The 26,634-nt window shown below is 40.2% G+C and overlaps 1 protein-coding gene across 4 annotated transcripts in view; it reads left to right on the plus strand.

Moving 5' to 3' along the window:
* The first annotated feature begins 1,677 nt into the window (after positions 1 to 1,677).
* The window catches only part of trps1 (trichorhinophalangeal syndrome I), a 108,462-nt gene continuing 83,505 nt past the window's right edge, over positions 1,678 to 26,634 (plus strand). Inside the window, exons 1-2 of one of the 4 annotated variants that reach the window (XM_058618869.1) lie at positions 1,678 to 2,103; positions 20,229 to 20,691. In XM_058618869.1, the coding sequence (XP_058474852.1) occupies positions 20,679 to 20,691 (13 nt within the window). In that variant the 5' untranslated portion in view covers positions 1,678 to 2,103; positions 20,229 to 20,678. Of the gene's footprint in view, positions 2,104 to 2,168; positions 2,727 to 20,228; positions 20,692 to 26,634 lie in introns of those variants that run through there. The other 3 variants (XM_058618871.1, XM_058618868.1, XM_058618870.1) reach the window with 3 other exon arrangements.

Consider the following 26,634-nt stretch of genomic DNA (forward strand, 5'->3'; position numbering starts at 1 on the left):
GAAAATGTGTTAAATTGTAATAGAATGTGTTTTTGCATAAATTAGAATTCATAATGACCCTCTTGTCTTTAAACATTGCGAGACATAACTGCCTAATTTATGATTTTATTTTTAGGTTTTGCAATTAAACAGTCTGTGTGTGTGCACAGTTACATCCCAGGTTGTAATCACCTGCCCTTTTGCCCTCTGACCAGGTTTTTTATTTTTTATTTATGCTGCCCGTAGCTTCAATTTCTAATAAAAAAACATGCCCAAAAAAATCTTGTAATATCATTTTTGTACACAGTCATTTTGTAGAAACCTGCTGAGGAGGATTATTAAACATCTGCATCTGAGTGTTAGTAAGTAGAAGATGTGCCACTGCAACGTTATTTATTTTTTACAATAAATAATATTGAGGAGACTGCAGTTTTTTTTTCACTTGAGCTTCCGCCCCCCCGCCCCCCTCAGATGTCTGTGCTCACACCACTGCTGCGTGTCAAACTCCAGGAGTCAGTTCACTTTATGTTTGGCTGAGTAATGGATTTAGATCTTATCCACATGGAAACAGAACTTACTCTACATGATCTTTATTAATAATGAAAAATATATATAAATAATGATTAGTGTCACTTTATCTCTTGATCTAATTTCATTCTACCAGTGTGTGAACTATATGTAAGCAAGAGGAGGATGATGGGAGGTTTCTCTGGTTTTCTCCCACAGTCCAAAAACATGCAGATTTGGGGATTAGGCAAATTGGACACTTACATCGACTGTAGGTGTGAGTGTGAAAGTGAATGGTTGTCTGTCTCTATGTGTCCCTGTGATGGACTGGCGACCTGTCCAGGGTGTGACCCACAACTTTCACCCTATGTCAGCTCAAATTAGCACAGCAACCCCCTGCGACACTCAAGTGGAGGATAAAGTGGTACAAGATGGATGGATGGATTATTATTACAAATTGCCATGATCCGGACAATACTGTGATCATTTTGTGACACTTTTTACTAACTAACTTTAACAAATTTTACTAAGTATGTTTTATGGAAGTACTGTACTTTTTTTTTTTTTATTTTAAATCACATTTGTTACTGAGTAAAACAATAATAAATCAAGCACCGGAAACTGGCAGTGAATGATGAGGACAGGTGAATTGGCGTTAATTAAGGTCCCTTAATGACTTAATGAGTGAGTGAGAAAGTTGAAGCATTTTTAACCTTTGACCCATTTTGACTGATTTAATTTTGTCAGCACTTTAATTTGTAAAGGTTTGCCTTTAATTAAAAAAACAATTAATGTGGGATTTGGGTCCCCTTGTCCTTTTTGCTACACAAGACAGAACCCCAACCTTGTTAAAAAACTAAGTAACTTTTAGGTACATTTTACTTTAACTTGAATACATTGTGGACCAGTACTTTTACCTTTACTTAAGTAAAATGTTATGAAAATAGTGGTACTTTTACTTAAGTATAACATTTCAGTACTCTTCCCCACCTCTGCTTATCACACTGGAGTTGTTTTTGAGGATGTATGTTACTTTAAGAGCTAATGTTGCTGGTTGAGTATGAACAGTGTAAATAAGTGAGATTACAGTGCGTGTCACTTTAAGAGTCAGTCTTCGGGTGGCTTCTTGATATTAATAGAGCTGCTGTGTCTTCCTCCTCTGACGTAATGTCCACAACGTACAGACATACAGAGAGAGAGACAGAGAGGCAGACAGACAGAGGTCCTGGCTGTCACAGCAAAGCGATAACACTCGTCTAAACCAAAAAAAAAGAAAAAGAAATATGAGATAAAAGAGATGCTCTGCTTTGGTTTCGCTGCGGCTGAATAACAACATACTGTAACAGCGGAACAGCAGAGCCAAACTCACCCACCATTCAGTCGCTATTAGTCTAGTTTAATGTGCTGCCGTAAAGCTTGAACTATCTCTCTGTCCATCCCAGACCAAAGAGGGAAAACAGCCAAGACACAGTCACACCGTCCGACATCATCAACAAACAAAAAAACCCTCAAAGAGACGAAGCAGCCAGCCATCAGCCACCCAGCCAGCCTGCCACCATCTTAACAGAGACACACACAGAGAGAGAAAAGAGGCTAATGCTTATTTTTGATCAACAGGTAAGCTGCTCCAAAAGGAAACACTTAACGCACACCGCTGCTCTTTCTGGAGTTGGAGTTTAAACGGAGAGAGAGAGAGAGAGAAAGGGTTCTCGGCTTTAGAGTCGGAGAAGTCGCGAAAATGCACGCTGTCTCTGTGTGTGTGTCGGACAAGTGGCGAGATGAGATTTGTTCGCCTCCAGAGGCTGAAGAAGAAGAAGCCGAAGCTCATATCGGCGAGTGAGTGTGTGTATGTGTGTGAGTGAGTGCTGCGTTCAAGGGACAAATATCGCTGTTCGCTAGCCGTTGGTGGTTTTACGACGGACAGCAGTCGCTTTGCGTCTTATGTAACTAACGGCCTGAGCAGCAGCAGCAGCAGCAGCAGCGTCGGTCAGGAAAAGAGGGATTCACTGAATGAGAGGGAGGAAAGAGAGAGAGGGAGAGAGAGTGAGTGTGGGGGAAAAAAAAGAAAAGAGCAGCACCGCTTTGAATTCACATGGCAATTCACATTTAGGTTAGGACACACAAACGCTACACAAATACCAATTGGGGGGCTACTGCAAGGGAACGGCTACTGCTTTGATTTAAAGGCTGACTTTGTTGAAGGCAGCAGCAGCAAGGACGTGGAAAGTCGCCTCAAGTAGGTTTGTCAAGTTTTTGTTTCTTGTCTTTTTGTTTGTTTATTTATTTGTTTGTTTATTTTTTTGGGTTTTGACACTAAGAAGCATCCCGAGTGAGCGGAGGAAGCCGGTGACCCGGACTGTCTCTGCGTCCACACTGTCGCTGCCTTTTAGACGTTTTCATTGATAACTTTTTCCGCACACAAGCTTGATAAGTTAAAAAGTTGTGCTTTCTTGCTGCTGCCGAATGTGACGCACGTCGCAGTGGAGGAAAAGCGGTTTTGAAACGTTGAAAACAAGCTTGAAATGCTGTTAAAAAAGTTTGTTCGCTGCTAAAAGTGGTGTGACTCTGGATCAAAGAGTGTGTGTTTATTAGGTGCTTTACAGCCGATGTGGCGCTGTTTTTTGCACCTCTTTCATTGTTGGGAAGCACGAGAGGCGCATGGTGGATGTGAATTGTCGTAAAGGGGACATCATCCTCTTTATCAACTTTAACGGAGAGCAAGCACTCACTGCAGCATTTATGCTCATTTATTTGTTTGTTTGTTGTTGTTGTTGAACTTTTCCTGAGTGATGCCGGGAAGCCTGAGATGCATTTCCACTCGACTTTGAAAAAGTTTACCCCCCTTCTTCTTCCTCTCTCTCCCCCCCCCCTCCTCCTCCTCCTCCTCCTTCTTGTCGTAAGAAACTGTGATGTTCCTTTGAGATAAGGGAGCTGGGTAGGCATGACAACTCTGAGGGGAGAGCAGAGTATGTGCAGCCAGCACAATGAGGCACACACTGCTAGGAAGCCTTTTAACATAGTCCTTCACAGTTCTTCCAAATCTGGCCCCCAAAGAGCCGCTTCTATGTGTGGACTGACTTTTATCCAGCAGATAACCTCAGGACAGTTTTTAAAGCAGAACAGGCCAGTGAGGACTTCACTGTGACCCCCACACACCTGTCCACAGCTCCCACTGGTTTACAAAGTAATTAATATTCTCATTTATTCATTAATTTAAAGCGTACACCTCCAGCTTAGAAATCACCAGGAGTTATGCATTTACTTTTTTTTATTGCACTTAAAGAAACTTAAAGTTTTCTTCTTCTTCTGCCAAATAGTTTTTCGTGCAACTTTTGCCAGTTTTGCAGCCGCCGAGAAAAGTCATACATGTCTCTTCTTCAGCTCATGTAAGTGCGTGGATTGTCACTACAGAAAATATCTCCTACGAACAAAGTGATTCATGGGACGTTTAAGGTTTAAAGTTTACTCTCCCAAGTTTTAAAGGCAGCGTTGTAACACAAATCTTAACCCTGGAGCTGTAAACACAGGAGTAGATATTCAAGCACCATAACTTGAGTGAATTTAACTTCAGGGACAGACAGGAGTGTAAGCCGTACGCCGTCTGTTAGATTTACGATGATGACAAAAGATTTCTATTACATCTTTGAAAAGAAGAAAAAAAAAACATCTTTCATAATCACTAAAACGCCGTCAAAAGTTAAATCATTTTACACTATAGAAGCTTTGAATATATGTCAAAATAAAAGTTACTTATCTACTATGATATATGCATCATTATTTAATTATTAATAGTTCCACAAATTCACGTTAATTATTTATGTTTTTACAATACAAATATATTGTTTTCATTTCTTTTTATCAATTTGTTATTTAAATGTTTGTCATGGATGATGAGTCTGATACTTATTGTCGCTTTTAAGACGCTTTTATGAGCAAACCATTAAAAAAAACTATCATTAAAAATAGTTGCCTAATTTCTGAGCAGTTTTCAGACGACGTGTTTTATGTCCATCACGACCGTCGATGTTTTTATAGATGTGACACACTCCGGCCTGCTCATCGTCTCTCTTAACTCTTTTCTTTACTTCCAAAGATATAATGCATACAATATCCCTTTTATTAAACTTTAATAAAGTTTTAACAAGTTTCTATAAAATAATAAAAAAAAAAGGACTTCACTTTATCAGAGTAGCTTTATTACTTTTTAAGAAATTGTTCTTGTTTCCAGACACTGGATATTATTGTATCGTATGGCCTTGTTCGCTGCTCCTATTAAACGTCAAAACAGTTGACGACTTCCTAAAGTGAACCTCTGCTTGTAAAACTCTTTCCTGTGTGTGTGTGTGAGAGAGTGTGTGTGAGAGAGTAAGTGAATGAGGGGAGAGATAGCACAGCACTTTTTTCCTGTGTGTGTCTGTATGAGCAGCCATGGCTCATTCATATGGCTGCAATATGTGAAGTCTCTGCGGTGGAACTGGGAAGAGAGAAAGTTTTGGGAGAGAGAGGGAGAGAATGAGAGAGGGAGAGAGAGAGAACACATGGAGTGAGGGAAGTCTGAAATGTCCTGTTCAACTAGCTGGAATGTATCTCCTGTGTTTTATTGATGGTTTGATGTTCTGTAAGACGTGAGGAACAACTGTAGTGATTTTGTGGGCTGCCATGCATTTGTCTTTGGTCGTTTTCAAAGTAGTGCAGCATTACCAGTGGGGGGGAAGAAGGCCAGTTAGAACTAAAAGGAGATTTCGTCCCGGTTCAAGCTGCTTTTCTGGGGGAACATTTTACTTTTTCATTGGTACGTGCACAATTGATTTTGCTGCGTCAAAGTCGAGGGGGGATTCTGAAAAGACGGAGCCGCGGAAATGTTTATCGTACGCTGTAATTGTCTTTAAAGGCATTTTAATTGTTGTTATCAACGTTTTTCTTCATCTATTAGTTAGTTAAAAATTGGAACGTAGACATTATTGCAGAGAGTTGTTCAAGAGCTGGAGAAGTTGCTCAAACCTGATGGGGCTGTGAATTTTACACGGTCAAGTCAATAATCTCACCTAAGCTAGATAAGAAGCCCATTCATCAACAGGAAGGCCTCCGCAGTATTGACTAAAGTTTGTAAAACTTCCTCCTCTAGGTAATACGGTACAAGTGTCAGATGAGGTGTTTAATGTGCTTTACGCTATCAGCTGAAATTCATCACAGGTGAAGGGAACGCGCGGAATAATCCCTGCTCATTTGCGGCCGTCTCTCTCCCTCTGGTGCAGACTGATGTGGTCCTCGCTCTGTGCACGCTGTCCTGTTTCTTTGTGTGATATGAAGCAACGAGTGAATGCAAAAGAGGGATTTTAGTTTGTCCCGGCCTGTTATTACTCTCTCTTAGAAAAAAATGTGGTTGGATTCTATATTAACATACGAGAAACTAAGATAATCATTCACAAACTTGTTGCCTATTTCAGACATGTTTAAGGAAGTGAAAAACAGTTGAGCTGAATAATAAACTCGGTTAAGAGACAAACTGTTATTTATTACTGAAGTGACTGAAGTAAAGCTATTGTTTTAAAATCAAAACAATTACTTTATTCCCTTTTTTCAGTCCTTAGTTCCTTTATCAGCTTTTTTCTTTGTGTATCTGTGTTTTGTTTTTTTTTTTTTGTATTTTGACGTGTCAGACAATTAGACATGGAAAGCCTTGCTCAGATTATTATAGTTTACGTCATCACAGGTGAAGTGTAATTACCGTGTCCGTACCTACAAATTAAGATTTCTCCGAAATAATCCAGTCTTTGTGATATAGCTGATGCCACACTGGTGAAACCTGGGGAAATCTGATGTGATTTCAAAATGTCAAGGACTCCCGATTTATTTATTTTTGACTCCCCTTCCCATTTATTTATGAACGTGATCTGACTTGCGCCGTTCCAAATAAGCAGGAAAAGATAACATCTATTAAAGCAATCAGCTGTTATTCATCTCAACCCTGCCTGCAGTTCGGATAAAGGAAAACATCCATTTGTCACGGATAGTTTATTTAAAGGAAAAACCTTTTTGCAAGGCTTCTGGCTCTCTTGGCTCAAAGCTCGGGAGCTAGCACTTCTTAATTACCAGGTCTCTTGTTTTGCTCATATCCCAAGGACACAATTGTTTTGAACTTACTTTACTGCCTGGGCACATTGTTTCGTCTGTTTCATTGCTCTATATTAGCTGCTTGTTACGTCAGTGATACAGGGATTTGAGCTCATTCTCCTGTTGCACTTACTGGAAGTCATTCTGGAAAAGAGCGTCTGCTAACTGCCCCAAATGTCATCCCCACTCTCTGTCTGTGGTTAGTGCAGCCTTGTTTAGGCTTGAGTTAGTTTCTTATGTCTTTGGTCTATTTTAGACTTTTTAAGTCCGTCTTTTAGACAGCCTGCTTCAGATAACGAGCACATGGTCCTGGTTTTGGGCAAAATGGATCCTTTTTCCCTCCCAATTTTTTTTTCATTTTTTTTGGGACATACAAGTCCTAAACATGGGACAGTTTTGTTCCTTTGATCTCAGCGAGTAAATAATCCTTGTGTCACGATACAGTGCACGCTGATAAAGTGGTGGTTGAGCAGGTTTAGGCGTTTCCAGTTGAAAGTGGTAGCACAGGGAGCAGGTCGTACTACTCATCAGTTTGCCCTGTAATATTTACAGAGAATCAAATCCACAAAATATCACGGTGTTCTTAATTGGACATGTGCTGTATTTTACGGCCGCATGTCAGTCCATTTTGAAACCCTCCTCTAACACAACATTGACTCCTGAGCGAGTTCATAAATGCTGTCTAGTGTGCGAAACCTGTTGCTGTGTTTGGTGATGCATGTTGACTTGTGAAGTCTGCTTTGACTCAGCAGTTACTTAATCAAATCGCTGCTTCCTGTGTGCACCCAGACATTCAGTTGTCATGTTAGTTTTGACCTTATGCAAAACAAAAAAAAAACCATGAATGATTTACTCAAGAATTACATTTTTTCCTTCACGTTCTTTATCCTAGACACATACTGACTGAATGCTTTAATCGCAAGCATAAGTTTCAGTCCTTTAAAGGTGTGTGGGTTTGAATTGCTGCCTACCTGCTGAGTCGCAGTGAAAAAAGAAAAGGAAAAAGTTGCGTCTTTAAACAGCTGTGACTATCTCGTTGAGTCGATTTAAAGTTGGTGTCACAGAGATCGTATCACGCATGAGGATAGTTTTGAGGAAGTCCTGGGTCATTAACTCTGTGTTAAACAATAATAAATGGCTTGTTTACGTCGATTCTCTAAATAGTCTCTCAGCCCGTCTACACTGAAGGTACATAAAAAGTACGTTTGACTCCTGTTACCCAACAGTATCAGGTGTTATTGTGATAATGGCCAATAAAACATTCCCCTTTACACCTTTTGAAAATGTGTCTCTGCATTAAAAGCTTAAGTCCCCATTACAATACCTCATGACAGTATATACTGAGCCAAAAACCTGCAGCACAAAAAGCATTAAAGCAGAATTAATGTCGCAATTGCCCTTTTTAAAGTTTTAATTCTTGCATAATGAATTTGAATGAGCTCCAATATTGGTTTTCCCCTTAGCAATGCTGTTTTATAATTGTGATCAGTGGAGTGAACCTAAATATTTCCAGCTGTCATATCAGGACCTTGTTCAGTTATCAGCGTATGGTCCTTTAGCTGGAGTTTGTTTGTTTTGCCGTTTAAATCGTTTATTTTGTTTACAGCCACTGTCCAAGAATCAGAGCTTGTTTTTCTTTACTGTGTAAAATATCTTAAAATGACAGGGGGGAAAAAGTACATGTAATGCATATGTGTGGGTTTATATGCATTCAAAAGCCAGTGTGTACTCACACTTTGGTTTACATATTATTCTACAGTATTTCTGTGGTGCTGCAGAGACGGTAGGATCACAGAGAGAGTGATCACGACTTGACTTAAAGCTGTAAATAAAGGATTTAAACTTGTGGCGTTGTGAGTCCACTTGTATCCTGAGCTCAAGTGTTCCCACGAGGGAGACTCTGTGCGTAATTTCTTACAGCTTTCACACAACACCCGGCAGACAAACAGCGGGAAAAATTAGCCACGTAGAATTGTGACAGTGGCATAAGTGGCATGGATTTGTGATTTATGTTGTAATCTTCTCTTGGTTGAGGCTGGAAAGGCTGTAGATGGGAGAGAGTGCTGAGGCATTCTCCTCAACAACTGCATGCTTTCTCAAGTAGAACTGGCAGCTTTTTTTTTCTATCAAGGAAAGCCACAAGGGTAAAAGTTGTACCTCGCTAAAGTGAGTACACTGTCAATGTTTCCGAACAGAAAGAATGTCATTTGTTTACATTTGAGCCAACACTTCCACCTGTTGTTTTGAGGCAGAAAATAATTCAACCTCAATAACGCGTCATAATATCTGCAACAGATAAGGGTTCGAATAATTTCTGATAACATCAGCTTTCAGATGTGTTGAGATGCATTATTGTGGCATCCGTGTTCATCTCTCAAATAAATCAGAAATACGCCTTCTCATGGTGAAGCTTTCAGTATTACAGAGTTTGAGGAACATTCATTTCCAGACAGGCGAGCATTTTTGATAGATCAGTTATTGTAAAAGTCTACCAGTAGTTATCTGTCAGTCTCAGTTGGCTGCTTTTGTTTTTGACTGAATTGACTCATGGAATTGTTTATTTCTGAAGTGAAGGTAAACTGTTGAGTCTGTTTAGTCAAACCAAGAACCTGCACACTTGCACACATACACACTCACAGTCAGATTTCAAGGCTGACAAAGGCGTAGCTTTCGCTTTTTGCCCTTTTCTCTATAAGTGTCTCGCTCCCTCCTTCTGTTTCTTTATCTCCAAAATCTCTTTTCTCTCATTTTCACTGTAAAGCAAAATGGAAGAGACAGTTGGCGTCACTTGTGTTTGATCATAGTATAACCACTGTCAAAATACCCCACCTACTTGCTCAGAGATTGCAATTATCTCGGATTTCAAGTGTAAATACCCACTGACATTTGTTTGCTATTGTTTCTTTCTCGGAGACAATGATGTTTCCTCCGAGGTTTGTGTTCGGCTTCTTCTGTTAAGGTGTTGTGTCTTTTCCCCACCGTGCGTGTCTTGCAGTCATCGAGCATTATCACAAACTAATACTAATATTTGATGGATGTGTGTGATTACTTATGTGCTTGTAATGGTAACCCTGTCACTTCTGATGTGTTTTAACAATGTATTTGTGAAAATTGTCAGTCTGTCTGCATGCACGACAAAAGTGTGAATTAGTAAAACAATTAGACTAATTTCTGATGCAGTATATATACATGCTGCAAAAAGACTCTCATCTTAACTTCTTTTTAAAAAAAATTGCACTTACTCCCCCTCTGCTACATGCATGTGCACACACACACACACAGCCCAATTAGTATTGTAGTCTGGGATCTGGCTAAAACATCTGGTGGCTGAGTAACTTTTCAAAGTAGTCTTTGTCCTCACTCTGTGTGCATGCATGCGTGTGTCTGTCAGTGTGCGCCTTCGTCTGTGTGTTTGTGAGTGTGTATAATAAGGGGCAGACTTTTTATGGCGTCCCGTCAAATTAAAAGTATGATTTAAACGACTAACATGCACAACCCCCCCCCCACCTTTTTTTTTTTTAAAGCAAATAGCCTCTGCAGATTTTTTTTGTGCCTCTGGCTGTGTGGACTGTTGAAAAAACATCAGAATTATGATTATGCTGGGATTTAGTCACTGTAATTGATGAATGGCCAGAAGGGCTTGTTGTGTTATTTTATTCATGCAACCCTGGACGGCCTGCTTCATAAAAGCAAGACTGCAGAAAGAAAGCAGAGGGATGATATGATGCCCCAACTTCTGTCTGCTTGACCTTTATGCCCAAATCGGAAAAGAACCAGTGAAATTCAGTTCGATAACAGCTAAAACTGTCCCACCTGTCGCCTGCAAGGTGGGACTGTGCTGACTGATACTGATAATCCCACAGTAGCAGCCGTGGGCTTCAGAGGTTGCAACCTGCAGACAGTTTGAACTGATGCCCTCGGGGGCTCCACTTCAAACCACATTAGCTGTAAAGAGAAGCAGGGAATCATCTTCTTACAGCAGGTAATTTCCTCTTACACAGCATTTCTACAGGTGTAGCATCTTGTTCCAGTGTAATGTGCGTATCATATGTGATGCTGGAAATCCTTTTGACGTGAAACGAAAACGGTTGACTTAGAGTAGAAAGCCACAAACGTGGGTAGAAGTTTTTTTTCGTTTTTCTGATTTATCTCAGTGATGGGGTTTGTCTCTGTGGCTGTGTATCAGTCACTACGTTTCCATTCACAGTATGTGTGTGTGTGTGTGTGTGTGTGTGTGTGTGTGTGTATATATATATATATATGTATATATACATATATATACATATATATGTGTGTGTATATATATATATGTATATATATGTGTATATATATATATATATGTATGTATATATATATGTGTGTATATATATATGTGTGTGTATATATATATATATATATATACATATATGTATGTATATATATATATATGTATATACATATATACGTATACATACAGATAAAAAAATGAGTGAGTTAATCCAGGATATAACTTGCAGATCAATTAACAATATTTTGTTGCAGGCCCAGTCTATGTCTCACGTGATTCCCAGCCTTCACAAGTTGTTTATTTCAAATCCTTATATGGATTAATAAACCTGGGGCCAAGTTCTCCTCACATTTTTTATATATATATATTTAAGAATTGAGACCATTTTCTTTCAGGAATCTCAAAGTAAAATTATAATTCATCAATGAATCATTTCAACAACAATCAAGTCCTTTATGTTCTAAACTATCATTTTACCACAGCAGTGCATTTGTCAACATCTTATAAACCACGTCTCTTGTTCTTCTTATGGATAAATCATTTTTGCTGTCAGTGCAGTGTATTTTTTGTTTTTTTAAATATCGCTATCACTCTTCTGGTAGTGTTGATATTGATGTCTTAAATTGCACTTAACTTTTAAAGACCAGATCAGTGATATTTGTCACAATCAGCATGTTTTGTGCGTTTATTTTTGGGATGTTAAAAGTGTCTGGTGTGTGTGTGTGTGTGTGTGTGTGTGTGTGTGTGTGTGTGTATGTGTATGTGTAGAGAGAGAATGGATAGAAGGCTGATGGAGGGAGGGAGGTGTCTCTCTCTTTTTTTGAAATGGAAATGAAGGGGGGGCACACATCTGGGGGTCTTTGAGACTTTTGTGGGGGGTGGATTTGGGTAGGGGGGGTGATAAGATGGGTGTCAGAGGCCCACAGTCAGAAGTGTCTGTGTGTGTGTGTGGGTAGAGGGGTTTAGAGGTTAAGGAGGCATGGATGAAAAAGAGGGTAGTGGAAAGGACAGTTTCTCATTTCTGGTGAGGTAGGAGGGAGGAGATAAGGAACGGGGGAGTCAGTGGGGGTGTCTGTGGTCAGAATTTGTCTGTAGAGTGTGGGGGGGGGGGGGGGGGGGGGTGTACTCAAAGGGAAAGAGATGGGGATGGATGGCTGGCTGGGTTGAGATCTGGTGCTGGAACAAAAGTTAAGTATTAGGAACATTTGCGAAACAAGCTAAAGATGAGCAAAATGGTAAGAGATCACAAAAAAAAACCCTGACAAAGAACACTGAGGAAACATTAGAGGGAACACAGACAGGAAGGAAGTAAAGAAAGAAGGATTGATGACCAGAGGGATGGATGAGGAACTCATTTGCATAAACACAGAAGGGGGAGGAGAAAAACTGGAGAGGGAGAGAAGGGACAAAATCGCTTGCTATAGTCAGAAACGTTCCGCCTGACAGTTAAATTTACTTTGGGTGTGTGTGGGCGCTTGCGTGTGTGTCGCAGAGGTTGGAATGGCACAGTGGGGTGCATGGCGCTTGTTCTGCAACATGGCTTTTGGGCTTTTAAACTGCTTCACACACAAGTTGTCTTCCTCCTTTTCTTTGGAGGATGATTTCACCTAGCCGTGAGAACCCCTCTGCCTCTCTCTCACTCTGCCTCTTTCGTTCCTTTTCTCCTTTAAGACAAGTCGGGGAGCGACGGCGACAGTTTAGTGCCGGGACTCTTTCGGTTGGTCTTTTATCAGTTGCTTGGACGTGCCCATCTTTTTTTGCTTGTGTAAAAGGAGCCTGCACTCCCGTATACGTTATTCATCTTAAGCAGATTTAAATAAAACCTTGAAGGATAAACCTGTTGTGAAATAAGATAAACTATGTTTTTGTTTTTCACCTAATAAAAACGTCAAGGATTAGTTTGGCAAGCTGTGATGCAGGAGGATACTCTGGATTTATCATGCCAGTCACTTAAAGTAGCTCATGTCTAGAAGGATGAGATAAAAGTGGTTTTTGCCTTATTTTTCAAATATATCCTAGTTATGTTCCAGTAGTATTTCACCACGGGCCTGCTACATTTGTTAGACTGTACCTGCGGGGTTGTGAAGCAAAGTGTCTGAAAAAGGTCTGAGCATGGAAACCGTATCCTCTGAATAATACTTTGAATAATAGCTTTGACAGTGTTCAATTTTACAGATGAAAATGGAGGAGATGGGAGAGGAGGATACATGGAAAGAAAAGAGAGTGAAGAAAAACAGCATTTGTAGTGAGAAGTGACAGATAATACTAGATGATTTAGCGCCCGTGATTGAAAAAGTGGAACAAAAATGTTTGGGGCGACCACAGTGTTGTTTAAAGCCACTGCAGACCATCAATCAGTGGAATGTGTGAAATTGTTTGTTGGTCCACAATCTATAGAAAAAAAATAAAAGATTTGATTTCAACATGTTTTTGTTCACACGAGCCGCTCAATCAATGAAGATTTACAAAAATAATCTTTTCAATACCAGTGAAACCAAACTCTATATAAAATGACTCGGCCAGTGATGTTCATATACTTCTCATGCACCTGTCACGTGGGATAAAATGTTGATGAACTTCGGCTGAAAAACTGTGCGTCAGGAGCAGCAATAAAAGTACAATTTCACAGTTGAACATAGTTGTTAATCCTCCGGTAGGCAAGCTTTAAAATGTAAGTTTGTAAAATCTAAACGATCACCAGAGATGATGTATGAAATGTCGAGGCTCTGTGGCGTTTCTTTCACTTTCTGCTCCTTGCTACAGTCTGCAAAAGTGCACGATGCCTTGGCATCAGTCTCAAGATTTTATAGAAGCCGCTTTATGAAAGAATCAAATCAAAGGAAGCTTAAAAGCTCCGGGGCACTACCAGTATGTTTGATTTGTGACACTAAGGAATATTAAAGCGTGTTTTTATTACTGTGAAAATTCCGAATTAAAGAAATTACAGTGACTCACTGTGATAGTATGATGGTATTTGGCTTTGAATTTTGATTAAACTCCACTTCTTTTGAATGGAGTCCAGCCTTCCATTGACATCACGGAGGCCCCCGAACCGCCCGGTCCTCGCTTCCCGGTAGTGTTCAACAGGGAAACGCTGCTTCACTTGGCCGCTGTGTGGATAGAAAGGCTCTGGAAAGGAATATAAAGTCAACATTGTGGGTTAAAAATGTTCCGCTGGTGTGTCTGTGTGTACGTGTGCGCACATCCAGACATTTCTTTTCCCTGTAGGGCCAGGCGCTCGAAGGAAAACGTGCGATTCCTCTGGAACGTGTGTGTGTGTTGGCATGCGTGTGTGTGTACATGACAGAGTTGTAGGTGTGTAGGTGTGTGTGCGTGTGTGCGTGTGTGTGCGTTTCTCTCTGTGGGTGTGCGTGCGTGTCCGACTGACGTAATGTTTGAGCTTACCCAGACAGAGATGAACCAATCCATGACACACATACAGGGATGTGTGTGTGTGTGTGAGCGTGCGCGCGGGTTTCTGGCGGAGCAGTAGTTTGTTTTCCGTATTTTGGGGGGAAAAGACAGCAAGGCAAGAGTCAACAATCAGCATGTTGATTTATGCAGCTACTAGTTCCTTCCATTACGCCTACAACTAGCACTGAAGCAGAGTTTGTTCTCCATTATTTTTGATGTATGGGAGTCTTAGCTGTGGAGAGCAAGGTCAAAATCAACAGTCCCGTGTTGATTTATGCTTCTCCCGGTTTCCTGCTACTATCGTACATCAAGGCAGGACTTAGACACCATCCACAGGCTAACGCGGATATTGTCTTGACTGTGGTCGGTAAGTTTTCCTCCTTTACCGGCCACAGCTGTTTACCTATCGTCGTTATCGTTTAGTGTTTGCTGAAGTTCGCTGAGATTTAGCGGTTACCTCCGGACGGCACTCCGAAGTGTTAAGTGTTTTTTTAAGATGTATTTCTACTTGCCAAAATGTCAACAGCTTATTTCACTGAACGTTACGTAGAAAAACACTGTTTGGACATGCAAATTACAAACAGATTGTAATAATTACTACAATTTCCTGTATTGTTGGGATTTAATGATGTGTGGGGGCTGCAACTAACAATTATTTTCAATATTGATTAAGCTGTCCTGTTCTGTTCTGTTTCCGATCACTTTGTTAGCCATTTAGTCCCCATCAAAGATATCCAGTGTAGTCATAGAGGGGCAAAGAAAATATTCACATTTAAGAAACAAAAACTCTCTCTAACTAATTAATTAATTATCAAAATAGATGGTGTTTTTTTTTTTTTTTTCAATTAATTTTTAGACTCTTTTTCCACAGAGTGTGTTCAGCCACTGTGAGGAAAATATCTATTACAGGGAGGTGGCAGTGTGTCAGTGAGTTGCACGTGCTTATGTCTTACAGCAGCACTTCAAAGCTCCATGCGTGTCTTACAGTAATGAACAAACAGGCCGCGCCTTCAACCTCAAGACATTAAAGATCTGGTTGATCAAGGTGCTGCCTGATGTTTACCAGAGGGTGAAATCACTCTCGTGATCGCGCTACGATAACGTCGCCTTGCCTCATGGCAAACTTGTTGATGAAGACGAAGTTTTTCCTTTTGTCTCGTCAGCATGTCGCTCATTGTTTCTTCTGCTGCTCACATGAAGCGGTTAACTCAAAATCTAAAACAGGTGAAGCAAGTTAACAACACGAAGAAGCCAAAACAGCAACTAGGTATGAGTTAGATAAATCTTAAAATGTATAAAGTGAGAGTGAAGTTTGTGAACCATTATTAAAGGATGCAAACACTTGTTAAGTGTAGGTGATTTGACAACTTAAGATAATAGATTGTAATCATTTTGTTAATTGCTTACTTTATTTTTCAGGTCTTTATTTTTATACATGTTTTAGAAGAAAGTAAAAAATATAATTCCTAATTTTCAGAAATTAAGTCAATGTCTTTTGTTTTCACAAAAAATATTTTAATCTTGCAAAATAAGTCAAGGTAAAGCAGTAAATTTCTACCCAAGAGACGTTTGGAAATTGTAATAAACAAATTGACTTAAAACTATTTATTGCAGTTTATTTTTTTTATTTGTGACAAACACCTTTCTTCTGCTCAGCTGACACTAACCTGAGACGTCTGAGTCATTGTACAAAAGGAGACATAAGTGGAGACAGTCCTCAGTGCACTGTTTTGACATGGACATCAGCATTTAGTGTCAGCTGTGTCTCAACTAGAAGCTCGAGAAGGGAAGAGGATCACATTTTATTTTTTCATACCCATAATCCCGGCTAACCAACATCAACAAATGTTGTAATTAAAGAATAATCTAGTGTTAAAAAAAAATCAATAAATTGGAACGTCAGTGCCCGGATCATTTTGGGAACCTCTTGAAGGCTTCTGGTAATTTAATATTACATTTTAATGAGGAATGGGGAACAGCAGTATCTCTGCTTCCTGTTCTGTTTGAGTTGAGTGCTCTTTTGCCTCATATTCAGCATTTGATGTTGAATCCATGTTGCAGCAGTGATGAGTCAACAAGTACAAAAAAATAAAGAGAAACCTACTTCAGCATTTCTGGCTGAATATTCAGGGCAACCACAGCTGTGCTTCAATTTACTCTTCCTATGTTTAATATCCAAAACAATAACAAAACATTTGCAACCAATAATAAACTGTTATTTATTTGAATTGTTGTTTGTTTTGTAAGCAATAACAAAGTATGTACTCAAGCTTTTTTACTACCTTGAAGCCTGAATGCAGCAGGTGATTAACTAACCTAAATATTTTTTATCTTTTTAAAACCAGTAAAAAAAAAAACTCTAAATAGCATCTGTCGGCTCATGTTATGATTCTGTGTGTTTCTTAAATGTTTTTAATATCACGCATCGGAATACAAACAATCAAAACAATACAACAATCCCATCATTTTCAGTTTAAGCTTCTAAATAAAATAAAAATTTGGTTTCCGGTCCGTCCCATGCGTAAGTGATGGAATGTGGAACCAAACCGGCGCAACATCACTAGAAGCTCTCACATCTGCGTATCTTTGAGCTGCTCCCTTTGTTTGCATTGATACGGTAATGCTTTAAATGCAAATGCAAACATCAGCATTTTTTTTCGACTTCACAATCCAAACAACAAAAGTGATTCAGTATAATCTGTTTCACATGGTACGGTTGAGTTGAAAATGAAACAATGTGCTCTCTGTTATCTAATTGGTGGAACATGGAGCTCAACTGCATCTAACAATGTCTAAAAAAAAAAAAAGCAGCAGCGAGACACATCAAAAAACAGCCCTTCAAAGACAATGTTTTCACTGAAAGACAAGGGAGAAATGGGCATAATAAGCTTTTACCACCGTGTCATTTGAAACAGTATTAGCAATAACATATCAGAAAACAATAAAAGATGAATTCACAGATAAATTAGAGGGTAAAAAAAAAAAAAAGACTGCGCGGAGTTCGCGTTGTAAGTGTGCGCGTGTACCGGATGTGTGTGTCTGTGGTTAAGTGCTAAACATATGTACGGTTACATGTATACATGTCTGTGATTGTGTGTTGTGCGAGTGAGGGAGAGAGAGAGGGAGAGGGAGAGAGAGTGAGTGGGTAGTGTGTGTGTAATCACGTACGTCAGGCCGTCATGAATGGTGTGTTTGAGACAGAGCGGAGTGTGGAGTTCCTCGGGCTGGACCAAATTGGAAACAGAAAAACAAACATTCCCTAGGAACCCCCGCTCTCCAACCCCACCTCCTCCACCCCCACGTCTGCTGGCGAGTGGCGCAGTCCAACCTGTCTGGGACAATGTAACGGTCTATAGTCGGACTGGACCACACGCATTCGCGGAGGGGGGTCGGTGTGCAGAAGGCAGCGGCTGTGGTGGTGGTGGTGGGGGGGGGGATTGACAGTTGGAAAAACAGACAGAAGAAGCCCATGAATATGACAGAAAAGTCTGTGATGGATGGATGGGAAAGAAGAGAGGTGGAGGCGAGTGAGGGAGGAAATGTAAGATGGAGAGTTTAATGTTGATGGACACGAGATGCAGAAACTGGATATATGCAGAGAAATAGTCGGGAGTGAGATAAGTCACGGTGGCACGGTGGAGGAATAGAGAAAGAAAGAAAGGAGGAGGATAAGGAGAAAAACAGATTGGCAGGGAAGACAGTGATTGAGTAAATGAATAAGCAGCAGCTCGACTGAGTCAGAGTTCCACAGGGAAAATTCTTAGACCCACATTCATTCTTTGACAAAAAAGAAAACGTTGTTCTCCCCTTTTCTTTTCCCCGTTGGTGAATACAGTTAATGAGTAAGTCGCCTTTCACTTTTTTCCTTTTTTTTCTTCTCTAAAGAGAACATTCCTACTCACTTTCAGCTCTAATAGCTAATGCTATTATGTGGTCAATCATGTAATAACCGGAAGCATGTGTGTATGTGCTCAGCGTCATTATGCAGTGAGGATATTTGAAAGCCTGGAGAAAACATCAGACTATATCGCCGTAATCTTTCTCTCTTTCTCTCTCTCTGTGTGAAGCATTTTAAAGCAATTAATCATTCAACTATGTGTTCATTCTGAGCAGTGAAACGCGGGACGCTCTCATCTCACATCTTTCACTTACTGATAATCAATCAAGTACAGACACGTGACCGCCCTGCCGTGGAAATCACCAGACACTTTTTTTAAACCTGTTTTTTAACATAAGAACACACAGCAGCGTTTGACATGGGAGAGTCTTAAAAAAAAATGACTCATAATGTCAGTAATGAGTCATAATGTGTTTTAAAACTCATGCCAGCATTCTCTCTCTCTCTCTCTCTTTTTTTCCCTTTTCAAACAGCAGCTATCCCTTTTCAGATAATGACGCACTCAAGTTCTCAAATGGCTCATGTGTTCATTTTCTGTCCATTATCCAAACAAAGTTAGAACTGCACGAGGATGTGGTCAGGTCCAGGTAAACCACTGAACAGGTGCCCTGGGGGTATGAAAAGCCCTTCCTGTGAATCTATATATGTGATATGTTTTTTTTTTTGCTGTTTTGCATACATTAAACATTCTAAGCAAGTTGCGAAACTGCTGTTTTATCATTTAAGAAAACAGAACCGCGGCGTTCTGACCCACCAAGACACATGTTCCAAATATAGACCCGGCACCTAGTTGTGAATGTGTGTACGTGTGAAGTCTTTGGATTTGGACTATTATCCACACACACACACAAACACACACACCTACACGCTTACACACACGAGTCAGACTGACCTAAGGAAACCGGCTTTGTATAAATACAGACTCTGATTTAGATTTGCGGTAAGAGGGAGAGAGAGAGAGAGAGGCAAGATGGATGGAAAGAAGAAGAAGAAAGGGTGGTAGAGAGGGAGAGGGTGGAGTAATCTTTGTGGTTGGGGCAACAAAAGGGGGAACTGAGAGCTGGAGAGTCTGACATTTAACACTAGAATTACCAAATGAAGACAATATAATTGTCAATGGTTCCAGCCACTGGAAGCGTGATATTCGATATTTATTGGTACCTTTAAATTGCACAGCAATGATGGGTTTGTCCTCACTTATAAAATGATCAATATTGGAACGGAGTGAAAAATAATTGTAGTGAGGCAGAAGGAAGAGAGTTTTAGTGCTAGTGCCACTGATTGAAACAGACCGGTTTGCTAATTTAAATGATTTCCTTATGCTTTTATTAGTGGCTTTTCTGTCACCAGTGTACTGGCAGCAAAGTGTACTGACGGCTTTATGCAAAGTATATTTAGCTGACTGTACATTGCCAATACGTTGGCTTCATAGATATTGTTCACGAGTCTGCGCCAGCTTCTAGAACAAACTTTCTCACACATTCACATGCTTATTATAAAAAAGTATTTGCTTTGAATTGTGCTCCCTGGAGCATGGCCTTCCTCACTGAGCAGTTTTGAGATGGTTTGGGGAAAACAGTTTTTTAGAAAGCACTCCTTTCATCAGTTTTATATTAAAGATTTTTCATGCAAAAATGTGAAAGAAATAAACTGCTAATTCACCTCTGCAGGTTGATAATTTCCTTGTCAACTGCTGACAAGTATTTGAAGATACATTATCAGTCATTTGACTTCATCCCGGGGCCTTAGAATAATCTTCACACATGGAAGCCTTTGCCAGCTGTCAGATCGGGTGATAAAAACAAAATTGGTACGATTAAAGAATTTGACTCGGCATGGTCTCAGGAGGGCACTCTTTTTTCCCCTTCTTTTTTTTTTTGCTTATTGGGGACCTTTGATCTGCCAGTCACTTTGGACGTCTACCGTCTGGATAAAATTGTGTCCTGTAATTGTTAAATACGGACAAAGTGTTTGAAGTCAAACATGTTCCAGTAAATGTTGCACACGGTGCTAGTTTCTAACTTTATTTGTCTTTCTGTCACTTTCCAGGTCGGCGAGGTGACGGTGGAATCTGACAACCGTGACGATGAGAGCTGAAACCTGAACTGAAAAAAACCGCACAGAAAGAAAGAAAGAAGGGCCTTACACGGATCCGCCATGCGCCCGATCAGACTCAAAACTATAATATCACCCAGCTGTTAAGCACAAGACGAGCAACAGCCGTGGACCCAAAGAAACCGATGCTGCGTGGAGTTTTAAGATTCTCTTAAACAAAGCTGAAAAGTGGTGCATGGAGTTATGTGGACCTGATTGAGCAATGGAGGGATTTTAGTTTGTATCTGGCACCCGGTTTCTCCCTCCTGTTGCAGTGTGGAGTTACGGAGCACCAGTAGCCGAACCGTGCTGCTGGACAGACCGCTGCAGCCCGGGGTGGAAACAAGACGCTTCAAGAGAACTAATGCCAAGTCCCAGAGTCAGCCATGATGTTTTTATAACCTGATGATCAGCAGAGGTAGGATATATTCTATCTTTAAATCCATCTCATGTCATTCTTATTCTAAGTGATCACTCACTGTGATGGTTAATAATATTAATATCCTGATTATCCACCTTAGAAATACCTTATTATCATCATTTGTCATGAGTACACATTTTAAGTTCTTCCTGTTGCCGCATAAACATTCTCTACAACTGCATCACATAGTTCAACGTCATAATCAAAATCAAACGTGCATCATTTCTAAAGAAAGAAAATGAAAGAAAAGGTGTTCCTCTGAAATCCCGAACAGTTTCTGGGTCTTGGTAGATGTACATGGTACATGTTCAATGAGGGGTAGTTTCTCAGAGACAGAATGACTGTTGATGTAATGGCATCTATGCAGAGCACCGTCCTCTGTTAGTATTATGAAAAACTGCTCTTAGTCATCCCTGTTGCTGGAGGAAGTGAGTGTGCGCTGCCTCGAAATGCTGCCCGTATTCTGTGGTCTTCAGATTAAGCCGCTTTACGTGCAAGGTTTTCCATAGAGTCTCTCGTGTGTGTGTGTGTGTGTGTGTACATTGTGTGTGACATGATGTCGTAAACTGAGTCTTGGCCAAACATCACCTGCTCCTCCATCATGCCCACTCTTGCCGCACCCTGGCCCAGTGGAACCTCATTAGCAGAGCTCAATTAGTTCCTTATTCACAGTGGAGGGTTGTGGAAGCAACCTGGTCAGTTGTTTAATCGGCTGAGTGAGATTACATGTACTTAGAGGGAAAATATGAAAGTAAGTGTTCCCAGCTGTTTCTCAAAACTTGAACACGACTGTTTTGATTTGGCCTTTCAAATACTGCAAATGTACTTTTTGAGATTTCACTTCACCACTGCAGTGAAAGTAAAAGTGATATGTTTTAACAGGGTTACACAGACGAGCACTTGTTTGATGATGTTTTTGTGACCATCTATAATGAACACAGCGTCTGCGTGTTCAAATGAAACCCCCTTTTTTTTTGTTTCTGTTGCAGCACACATTAACTCATTCATGAAAGTGTGCTCACACATATGCAGATTATTGTACGACAGGAATACAGTTGAGGTTTTTCGTGTACGTGGTGCACACAAAGCTGCGGTGGTTTTGTGGTGGAGGCTACTTTAATTACAGCAGTGTTTTATCTATGTTCTGTTTGTGGAGTCGTTTTATTGAGTCTATATGGAAATGCATTTACTTTGCACTCGTGTAAGAGATGTAAAGTCGGGTTTTGTATTTGCATTTTTTTTTTTTTTTTTCTCAGAAAAGTAAGCAGTTGAGTTTGTGTTTTAAAATATAGTGGTGTATAATGTAATGCACTATATTTGCTGGATTGGCACTATTTTAAACGTGTTTATATTTATTTTATTTTATATTGTCCCACTGCACTTGTGTCCCCACACATACTGAAGAGCACTCTGTCCTTTTTATGTCTCACACATGGAGTTTTGTCCCATTCTTGCTTTGACAACAGTTCAGTACAAATGGTGAACACTGTCTATGATGTTCCAGTGTCTAAAATGGAGGTGAAGTTATTTTTATTCAGCAGAAAATTGAAGATAAAATAATTATACTTCATTTAAAAGTGCACCATCACCTGATTGTATGAATCGCTGTTTGTCATTACCCTGAAAATGAGTCTTTTATATTTATATCAGCTCTATAGGGGCACCACCATTTTTGTACAACAGACGACAATGGACAATCTTTTGAGTTTTGACTGAAGTTGGAAGGGAAAGATTAGGTGAGGGATATTCAGCTGCAACATGCAACTTCACCAATAAATGGTGCTTAATTTTATTCACTGAAGGTGAAATACTTAATATTGGGTAGGCAAGTTTTCAAAGTAGGGAAAATATAGTGTTTTGAGTGTAACTTTGTCAACAGGGTTAAGATTTGTTAACTTAAAGTTTGTGTTTATTCAAAAATATATTAAAAGTGAGGTTTGCATATAGATAAATGATAAGCAAGCCTTAGTATAAGGCAGTGACTGCATACCTACGAGGTCTTTTGCACAGTGGAGTGTGTGTGTGCATTTGTGTGTGTGTTTGCGTGTTGGTGTATGTTTTTCATGATGTGGTGTGGTGGCTTTGCTTGGTAATGTTCTTCGACAGGGCGGATCGCTTTGAGCCGCTTGATGCTTTTAGCTGTGGTCTGTGTTTTCGTCTGAGCGTCTGCACGTCCAGCTGCGTCTTCACATGTTTGCAATGCCCCTTAACTGTTTATGCATACATATATGCATATGTACGTGTGTGTGTGTGACATTATGCCATCTTTGATGTGGTCATACATGTCAGATTTGCTAGATTTTTCTTTTTTTTTTGTCTTTCAAACTTAAGAACCTTAAACAGGGACAATTCATGCAGGCCCACAAGCAAGTTCATACTACTACATAAGCACAAAAACACAAAAACACACGCATTATCAAAACATAAATTGAGTTCTGCTGAGTCCCTGTGTGTCAGTCGATCTCTTTCCGTCCTTGTCATCTGTGTGTGTGTGTGTGTGTGTGTGTCACCCTGAGGCTTTCTCACACACTTGTACACCAAAGGTCACAGTATAACCCGGTGCAATAGAAAACGAGCGTTCACATGGAAGCTACCTGTCGACCTAGTTGCTGAAAGTGTGTCAGCCTGTATCTCATTGTGTGTGTGAGCTGATCTCATCTTCTCATAACTTTATAACTTACAAGCAACAGGATGTATCACTTAGTTTTCACACTGTCTCTCACTCTCATACACACACACACACACACACACATGCATTTACATGCCCATGCAAACAGTAGCTATAACCCCAAAACCCAAACTACTGTTCATATCTTTTTGGGGCTCATTTATTATGCAAACATTGAGAAACATGGTTTCACTTGCTGTTATGGAAACTAAGGACTTTTTTCCAGTAATCGACGTCATGTTTTTAAAGACCTAAAATCAGAGAATAAATTATTCGGTTTTTTAAAATATTTAAGCTCTTTTCCACAAATCTTTAAAAATAATTGCACCAACAGATCCAACAGATTCTTTTCTCCAGTCTTTTTCTTAATTGTTTCAGAATATAATTTAGAATGTTCTTAATCATAATCAACTTTTTATTCAGTTTGGAGGAGTTAACTTGGGTATTTTAATGAACCCTACCGTGGCCATAGTTTGGTATTTCTGTTAGCTGTTTTTTAATTTAGAATTCTTTTCATAATCAATACATCCGTCTGTCATTTTCTCAATTAATTCATTAGTTGTTTGGACCACAAAATGTCAGAATATGGTGAAAAAAATGTCTGTTTCCCAATTATCAAAATGTCAACATCCTTAAATGTCTTGTTTTGTCCACAAACCAATGATGTTGAGTTTACCGTCACAGGGGAGCAAAGAAACCAGAACATATTTACAATTTAGAAGCTGAAATCACAGAGCTTGTTTTTATTTTTTGACGATAGTCGATTATCAAAATAGTTGGCAATTGAATTGGCTTTTTACGTGACTCATTATTTTTGATCCAAACACACCGGAGCCTCTCGTGAATCCTTGGTGAATTCCATTTGCTGCCTTGGTTTTAAAATGATCCGCGACCAAGTGACCCAGGTTTGCAGCCTTGTTCCTATAGCTGCCATGTAAGAGGCAGACATGTCTCAAAGTGTCTGTGGACAAAGCACTGACACTCCACCCACTTGTCCAGGCTTGACTCATGATTTACTCTGTGGTCATAAGCAGTAAGTACAATGTCACACTACCTAGTTATTATCCCTCATAAATATCATACGTTTTTGAGTGCTTTGACATATCAACACACATGCAGGCAAATTACTCTTACCAAAATTCAGAAAGAAAACCGTAAAAAGCGTAGAAGAGTGTAGAAGAATATAAATATGATTTGGGGGGGGAAATAAACAATAACTTCATCTGAGAAAGTGCAGGAAACATGAAATTGTGCATTAATCCTAAACAGTATAGTGTATTTGACCCTGCTATCGTGGCAGCATGAAGTAGAAATCCAGTTTTATTTGGACTGTGACACCCCTGGAAATCATTCCACTCTTCCATCCACCTGTCTGTGTACTTTTCCAGCTTTACAGAGCCAAATTGCATTGGCATTTGTTGGCAGCTCGGCGTGTTCATTTTCCACTGCTGGTTTTCAGGGTTTTTTTGTTTTTTTTTTATTGTCCAGTCCATTCAGGGGGATAAAACCCATTAATCAGATTAAGAACATTAACTAGGCAAAATGGGGGGGGGGGGCACTGAGCCCAACCTAGTTTCCAAAGCTTCTACCAATCCATCTTCCTCTCTGTCTGTTTCTGTGTTTGCAGCAGTAACAGGGTTGAAATCCATTAATCAGATTAGGTTAGCAAGTGACCACAGAGCTAGAGGGAGACCAGACCCCGAATAGTGTTTCACTTTTTCACTGTTATTACACCGCGGAGGAACGCTCCATGCTCATAGACACACACACACAGTCTTTGTTAATTACGAACACACACGCTACTTATTCAGACTTTCTGTGTGTGCATATTTGTGTTACTTTTCCAAACCATTAGACGTGCATATGTGTCGCTACTTGCTCCCACAATCACTTGTGCTGCACCCATTCACAAGCCATGTTCACTTGTGTGAAGGGTTACCTGTTTGTGTTTGTGCAAAGCGGCTTGCATGTGTGTGTCTGGGTGTGTGCAGATGTGGGTGTGCTTTCTTTTTTTCAAATTTGGCTACAACTGTGTGCTGTAGCAAAGTGAACAAGTGTTAACAAGCTCTGTGCAGACTGGATTTATTCAATCCATATGCTGGTGAACTATACAGCTGTGTGCTGCTCCTGGTATGTTTGGAAGAAGAAAAAAAAAGCCTTGTCTGAGGTGCAGGAATTACTGCTCTGTCAGCTTGAATGTGGCTGCCTGTATTGACAAAAAGTTGTACTGTGATGTTTTTTTTCACCGCTTTAAAGCATGTTTTGCTGATATATACTTTTTTTTCTTCTTCCTACTACGTATTAGTCAGTGGAGAGCAGCATTTACTGGAAGTACACATGGATACCCTCTGCATCGCTGCAGCCAACAAAAGCAACTTTCACCCTTCATTTATATACATCCTGACATCATTGGAAGAGTTGGGCTGAGACCGGCCAACTTACAAGTAGATGTAAACAGTGAATTTTATGGGTTACCTCACATTTTATAACATGTCGTATTGGGTTGTCAGAGACGCACCGGAGAAACCCGGGAGCGCAGGCTGCTGCTGATAGTGTTGCTGCCAGATCTGCAGCAGAAGCACGGGCGACTAAGATGATAAAGACAGAGCTGCTGGGAGCTGACAGGTTAGTGGCTAACAGTGATGCAGCAGCAGCGAGAATCCAGCGCAACCAGCCAAAGGCAGCGTTCCTGGCAGCAGCAGACCAGCTCACGAGAACAATAAAAACACAGTAGCTGGGAGCTGACAGATAGTTCCAACTGGTTGTTTTTCAGTTCCAGGTGCCCAACATTCAACCGAATCAGTCACCATACTCTCAGTGGGTTTCACAGTAGACTGCTGTGCTGCTTGGCTGTGTTGGCAGTGCAAGGGCAGAGGGAGTGCGGGTGTGTGGAACAATGTGGGCACAAAAATTGTCATCGTGTGTTGAACGGGGGAAAAAAAACCAAAAACATAACCAACAGCAACCATGGAGATGTTGACTGGATGTTTCTGTGAACATACTGTATGTTGTTTGTGTAAAAATCCAGCAACGTGCTGTGTGACATGACCAAAGTATCGAATTTTAATGGAGAAAATGTCTAATCCAGATTAATATGCATGTGGTTACTCTTCACCTTGCCTAGTTTCTCGACCGTGTAAATTGTGGCCATGTCTTTTCATCCACTTGTACTAGTTTGTGCACCTCATTCTGAACTGTTTGACAGGATTCCTGCATATATAGAAAAACAATTCGGTCACATTTGAGGCAGTTATGAGGGCCTGTTTAATCTG

The sequence above is a fragment of the Solea solea genome, chromosome 20 (genome assembly GCF_958295425.1).
Source record: "Solea solea chromosome 20, fSolSol10.1, whole genome shotgun sequence".
Classification (NCBI taxonomy): Eukaryota; Metazoa; Chordata; class Actinopteri; order Pleuronectiformes; family Soleidae; genus Solea; species Solea solea.